The sequence below is a fragment of the Sinocyclocheilus anshuiensis genome, unplaced genomic scaffold, assembly GCF_001515605.1.
Source record: "Sinocyclocheilus anshuiensis isolate Anshui unplaced genomic scaffold, SAMN03320099.WGS_v1.1 scaffold1266, whole genome shotgun sequence".
In the NCBI taxonomy this organism is placed as follows: Eukaryota; Metazoa; Chordata; class Actinopteri; order Cypriniformes; family Cyprinidae; genus Sinocyclocheilus; species Sinocyclocheilus anshuiensis.
In genome coordinates this window covers 11,757-19,335 of record NW_015554164.1, presented here as the reverse complement: position 1 = coordinate 19,335, position 7,579 = coordinate 11,757, and the positions used below count along the sequence as shown (strand labels likewise).

Genomic DNA, 7,579 nt, shown 5'->3' with positions numbered 1-7,579 from the left:
ACACTCACTCACACACACTATAACACTCACTCACACACACACTCACACTATAACTCACTCTCACACTCACTCACTCACTCACTCACACAATAACACACTCTCTCACACACTCACTCACACACACTATAACACTCACTCACACACACACTCACACTATAACTCACTCTCACACTCACTCACTCACTCACTCACACAATAACACACTCTCTCACACACTCACTCACACACACTATAACACTCACTCACACACACACTCACACTATAACTCACTCTCACACTCACTCACTCACTCACTCACACAATAACACACTCTCTCACACACTCACTCACACACACTATAACACTCACTCACACACACACTCACACTATAACACTCTCTCACACACTCACTCACACTCACTCTAACACACACTCACTCATTCACTCACACTCACACTATAACTCACTCACTCACTCACACAATAACACACTCTCTCACACACTCACTCACACACACTATAACACTCACTCACACACACACTCACACTATAACACTCACTCTCACACACTCACTCATTCACTCACACTCACACTATAACACTCACTCTCACACTCACTCACTCATTCACACACAAACACACACACACACTCACACTATAACACTCACTCTCACACACTCACTCACACTCACTCTATAACACACTCACTCATTCACTCACACTATAACACTCACTCTCACACTCACTCACTCACTCACACACAAACACACACACACACTCACACTATAACACTCACTCTCACATGCACACACACTATAACACTCACTCTCACACGCACACTCACACACACTATAACACACTCACACTCACTCTCAACTCTCACTCTCACTCACACTCTCACACTATAACACACACACTCACACTCACTCACTCACACACACACACTCTCTCACTCACACACTCACACTCTATAACACACACTCACTCACAATCTCACACTCACACACTCTCACTCTATATCACTCACTCACTCACACTCACTCACACACACACAGAGCTCATAATGAGGGTCCCGGTGCTGTCACAATGGGGCCATTGTGTGAAGGGCTCATGGGTTTCATCAGAACATATGCAGAAATATGAACGGCGCGAGTTCAGCTCCGAGTCTCTCAGCGACTGAACTTCAGATAAGTCAGTCTGATCTGAACACAGTGAACGTCAAACCTGTCCAGAGGAAGAGCTGCGGGTTCGAGCCAGTCATTAGTTCTGGTTTGATCAGGTTTACAGCATGTCGGTGGTTTAGTGTTGGTCTCATGTTCACACCATCAGCACAGCAAACACATCACGACTTGTTTGCACAGAGCAGTACAGATTGAACAGAATCATCTGCATTCAGTGCGTGTTAGAAAATAATACGGTCCTTCAGTTTGAAGTTTCAGTTAGAAACACAAAAATCAGCCAGTAAAATTAATAATTATACATGTTTATTTAGTACTTCTAACTTAAACTAAATGAAAATGACAAATGTTTCCTGAAAATAAGTTTTATTAATAATCTTATAACGTTTTTTATTATTATTTTTATTAATAATGTTGTATTAATTTTATTAGTTTACGTTTTATTAATTTTATTATTTAGTTTAATTCGTTTGTAGTTTTAGTACTACTAAATGAAATTGAGAAATGTTGCTTGAATTAAAATAAGTAAACTTGTTTTTTATAAGTTTTTATTTTTATACATTTTCTTTTTTAATTTGAAAACTGAGTTGCATTAAACTGGTTTCATTGTGTTTTGTCATTTTTATTAGTTTGTTTTTTCCCCAAATATGCCTATATAGTTTTATACATTTTTAGTTTTAAATAAAATAAATGTTAACTGGAAAAAAAAGTTTCCAAGGCAGCATGATGTATTAAAATAACTAAAACTAAAATAAAAATGAATAAAAACTATACATAAAAACAACAAAAACGAATTTAAAAAATGCCAAAAACAATAAAATGACTAAAACTGTAACTAAAACTAACGTGAAAGCAGAATATATATATATATATATATATATATATATATATTGCAATAAAGCGATATATATTGTAGCAAATCTCAGCTGCTTGATTGTTTAAATTGTCACAAAATGTTACAGTATTATTGTCCAGCTCTAATCTGATAAATGCAACTATAAGGCATGAAGATAATATAAACATTAACATCATGATTTTCTGCTTTGAAACAATTGTTGTGAAGTGTTGTGAAAGCGCTATACATATACTGTAAATTAGACTTTGACTCAAGTACTTCTGAACTGAATTCTTGCACTCTTAATCAAGCATCAGAACCTCATTTAGACCTTTAAAGGGACAGTTCGCCCAAAAATGACAATTCTGTCTTCATTTACTCGACCTCCGAGTCGCTCCAAACCTCTATGAATTTCTTTCTTCATAAGATGATATTTTGAGGAATGTTGGGAACCAAACCGTTTCTGGTCCCCATTGACTTCCATTGCATTTATTTATTTATTTTTCATTCAATGGGGACCAGAAACTGTTTGGTTCCCAACATTCTTTAAAATGTCTTCCTTTGTGTTCAAAAGAAGAAACTCATACAGGTTTGGAATGACTTGAGGGTGAGTTTTCATTTTTTGGTGAACTGTCCCTTTTAAAGTTCTTTATTGCTTTACTAACCAGCCCATCACATTTCAGTGGATTTATTTAAAACCAAAAGCCAATGAAAGGCATGTGAATGTCCAGTGTATCCAGACGTTCATCCTCGTGAAGAGACGCCACCGTCTCTGACTGTGTTTCTGATATATGAACAAATGGAGCAGCTAAACGCTCAACTTCTGTGTCTCGGCAGTGGGTTTTTGTCCATATTAAAGTGTTTCTTGTGTCCCTGGCAGCGGCTGGAGGTCTGGAGAGCTGACGGATGCAGACGCCCCACTCAAGCCGTTCCTCCACGAGAGCCGAGATCTTCAGGAGGACGAGGACTCGAACCCGCAGCTCCTGGAGCTCCTGGAGAAGGTGGAGCACAAGCTGAAGAAGAAGCGCCACAACAAGCAGAAGAAGCAGCGCCATCGTCAGTTCAACGACCTCTGGGTGCGGATGGAGGAGAGGTGAGACCAACCACGACCAGCTCAGCGTCTCACTTCAGTACCTTTGTTTTAAATATGCCTATATAGTGGTTATATCACGAGCAATGTGGAGCTGATGCAAACTCACACAGACCCGACGGAGAATCTCAGACTGACTGTGATCTGTGCTGGAAATGGAGCATCTGCTTCCAAAAGACTGCAGAACCTCCGTCTACGAGAGCTGTATTTCATGTACACCAATATTTCACAGATCAGTGTCACATTGTGTAGTTTCGAACAGACTGACGCTTGTTCCCGTGTCAAATCCCACATGACATGTTCTCTGCTGAGCCTGAACCGTGTTCTGGAAATTTGCATGTATTTACTTTTACAGTCGCCCACGTTATTCTGAGTTAAAAAAATATTTCTTTAATAAACTGTTTATGAAAGCCAAGCGGGTCCCGGTTCAGGCCCAGACGGTCAAAACAAACAATATAGACTTCATTTATTTGAACCCGTGGAGGGAAACGAGCGCCGCGCTTCAATACGAGATCCAGAACTCGACAGAAACCGCGTCACCTCAGCCGCTCGTCTGGATTTCATCGACACAGATGGAGGACGTGAATGAAATCCTCAGACTCTTTATTTGTGTTTCCCGTCCGTCTCATGAGCTCTGACAGACTCCAAACCCTCCCTCCCTTCTTCTTCATATTTCATAAACGCTCAGATTTCAGCCGCTCACGTTTGAGCCAAACCACACGTGACCCAGAGTCTGTGTAGGTCAAGCTCTTCTTCGGCTGATGTTTTAGCCACAGACTCACAGTCCTCTTTTTGATCTGGAGTGAATGTGAACCAACTTAGATTTATTCTTAAACCCCAAGAATCGAACTTAATGAAACATTATTTGTAGCTCCTCCCATCCAATAAATTGTGATAATCTTTATGCCTTGCTACTTTTGATATGAAACCATCTCAGCTTTCAAACTCTGGCAGTTTTATCACTAAATTAAATCAATAAATGTGTTTTTGTCACTTTTTAATGTGTGGGAACGGATGGCTGTAGTGAAGGGATTAGGGCTGCTCGATTAAAAAAAACATCATCACGATTATTTTGGTCAATATTGTAATCACGGTTATTTATCACGATTATTGGGCCACATAAAACTTTATATGATTGATTTATTTAGAGAAAGCGATATACTGTATATTTTCTGTAAATAAGGTTCATATGACATCTACATTTTATATTTAGATGAAATTTCACAAATCTCAATAACACAGCAGAATACCAGGGTAATCATATTAGTAAAAAAGTCCTCAAAAATGACTGAAAATAGTTAAACTGTCAGTAATACAATAAAAAGCAAAGGACAAATACAATAGAAAAACAAATAGGGCTTTAAGTTTTTTATGCAAGTCTATTCAGCTAACAGCCTACTACAGAAATTAAATAATCGAATGTAAAATAAAACTTCAGTGCAAGAATTACACTTCCTTTGTTTCTTATGACTCACAGTCCTCTTTTTGATCTGGAGTGAATGTGAACCAACTTAGATTTATTCTTAAACCCCAAGAATCGAACTTAATGAAACATTATTTGTAGCTCCTCCCATCCAATAAATTGTGATAATCTTTATGCCTTGCTACTTTTGATATGAAACCAGCTCAGCTTTCAAACTCTGGCAGTTTTATCACTAAATTCAATCAATAAATGTGTTTTTGTCACTTTTTAATGTGTGGGAACGGATGGCTGTAGTGAAGGGATTAGGGCTGCTCGATTAAAAAAAACATCATCACGATTATTTTGGTCAATATTGTAATCACGGTTATTTATCACGATTATTGGGCCACATAAAACTTTATATGATTGATTTATTTAGAGAAAGCGATATACTGTATATTTTCTGTAAATAAGGTTCATATGACATCTACATTTTATATTTAGATGAAATTTCACAAATCTCAATAACACAGCAGAATACCAGGGTAATCATATTAGTAAAAAAGTCCTCAAAAATGACTGAAAATAGTTAAACTGTCAGTAATACAATAAAAAGCAAAGGACAAATACAATAGAAAAACAAATAGGGCTTTAAGTTTTTTATGCAAGTCTATTCAGCTAACAGCCTACTACAGAAATTGAATAATCGAATGTAAAATAAAACTTCACTGCAAGAATTACACTTCCTTTGTTTCTTATTAAAGCTAAAAAGTCCTTCAGTTGAGAGCAGTGAGTGTTTTCTCTCTGTCTTTTGTTGTTAGATTAATATTAAGCACAGTCGGCAGCAGGAATATTAGGCTGCTGTCACTTTAAGAGCTGCACGGATCTGTTACACACGTCTTTTCTTTCTCAACTGTTTACATTCATATATTACATAACCGACGGCGATTTACATGATTAATCACCAAGCACCGCATTGACACATTTTCACGCTTTTAAAACATGAATAAATGTAATAAACTTTAATCAAGCACGGCCCATTTTGCAAAAGTCACGTTACATGATTTTACTGTTTTGCGCGTGAAATTGGGCTTTTATGGAGGAGTGAAAGCGCACCGCTGGAATGGGGCGCAATAATCGTTTTATCTCGATTATTGCATTTTCATAATCGTTGGAGGCCGAAATTGAAATCGAAAGTGTATCGCTTAATTGCACAGCTCTAGAAGCGATCATCTCTTCCTCTTTACTACTAGTTACGGCAGCAAAGTTCATTGGTCACGGAAATGTGCATATGACAATAAAGGCTTTGAACTTAAAATAAACATGAACGAACATCAGAAGAAACAGAACAACTTACTGAAATCAATCAATCAGTGTTTCAACCGCGGAAAGACGTCAATAAAACAGCTTGAGATCAATAATGTCACGTAACGTCACATTGACCACAGGAAAGACATTCAGTGGCCATAAGCTCAATAGTCAGCAAGAAAAAAAAACTCTAGAAAGAGCATTTTCATAAATATATGCACTACACAACAAGCTGGAGTAGAAATATAATTATATCATCATTTAAAATTTTCACTGAATGTCAGATGTTGTACATTGGATTAGGATAATCACTAGATGATGATGATGATGATGATGATGAAGCCGTGTTTCTCATGATCTCTCTCTCGTTTCTCGCAGTGTGACGGCCGAGGCTCCGCCTCCTGTCGTCCGCATCATCAACGGTTACATCACAGTCCAGACACTCCCACAGAAGCACGGCAGAGCCAATCAGCACAGGACGTTCTCAGGCTCCTCCTCCTCCTCCTCCTGGAGCCCCGCCCTCACTGCGACAGCTCTGTGTGTTCAGATCCTGCTGCTGCTTTTATAAGATCTGATGAACCCTAAACCGCACGGCCAGACTCTGAGCCTCCTCCTGCTTCATGCTGAACACTTCACTTCTTCAGCTCTTGAAGAATCCCTTCCGTGTAAATATCAGAAGTTTTATAGATGTAGTTTAGTTTTGAAGAAAGCATTTGTTTGTTTACTTATTATATAAATAAAGAGTCATTATATTTTTGTGACTAAATCAGCTACTAACTAGCTTAACTACAACTGGCCTCGCTCACGAAACAGCAGTGGATTTCTGCTTATAAAACCTTAGAAATCAAATCACTTCCTTCAGTTTGGTTAGACTTTCTACATAAAAGCAGATTTTCAAGCGATTTGTGCGAAAGTGAGTTTCATGTCAGAAGCCCGTTACGCTTCATCTTTTCTATCTGTCAACTTCATGCATTTGATGATTGTTAAAAATGTTGTTTATGACATAGAAATTAGTCATTTAATTTATTGAATAGATAGTTTTAGTTGATCTAAATGTGTTTATGTGATTGTTTATGGCACTGAGACGTTTGGACTCGACAGATTCTGCCTGAACTGATGACTGGCGCAGCGACTCTATGGAAGAGATCTTTTATTATGCTCTTTACAAGAAATCGTTAGATGGATTTATGATTTTGAACGGGATGGTTTATTTCTGGTTGCCAATGAATGTGTGAAAGGATTTTTCTTTGTAAAACATCTTTCACTAACAATGGTATTGGGTTGCGAGAGCTGCTCTGAGATCAGATGTTTGTAATGCATGTCAAATACAAAACAGAATACAGTTATATAAACATTTGAATGGTAATTTACTGTAAATGTGTGCGTTTGGCTATAGTAAACCCCGGCCAAAATCACTACTGTCAGAGATAATTGATAATTAGCACACGGTTTGGATTGGCGTATGATTCTGTTCTGGGCAGGAGCTCAACAAGCAACCTTCGATTCATGAGAGCAATGATAAAACCCAACAAAACAAACCATACATCCAGCATCCCGAACACAAACCCAGAGAAAGTCAATCAAAGTGCCAGAAATGATCACATTCCAAAACTACAGCACTAATTACCTTCTGAAGAACATACGGCCTTCAGCTGATACCAATACCTGAATTAGACAAGCAAACAACAAACAGATCAGCCTAAAGCAGCAAGCATTTGGCCAGAGAAGACTAACTAACCCTAAAGCAATAACTAAATAACCCTAAACAACAACAAGCATGTTGCCAAG

General features: G+C 38.1%; 1 protein-coding gene across 1 annotated transcript in view; it reads left to right on the top strand.

Annotated features, from left to right (window-relative positions):
• LOC107670916 (metalloprotease TIKI1-like) overlaps positions 1 to 6,447 on the top strand; it is a 26,651-nt gene extending 20,204 nt beyond the window's left edge. Inside the window, exons 4-5 of the mRNA XM_016463736.1 lie at positions 2,872 to 3,084; positions 6,170 to 6,447. Of these exons, the coding sequence (XP_016319222.1) occupies positions 2,872 to 3,084; positions 6,170 to 6,359 (403 nt within the window). The 3' untranslated portion in view covers positions 6,360 to 6,447. The remainder of the gene's footprint in view (positions 1 to 2,871; positions 3,085 to 6,169) is intronic.
• Positions 6,448 to 7,579: the final 1,132 nt, after the last annotated feature.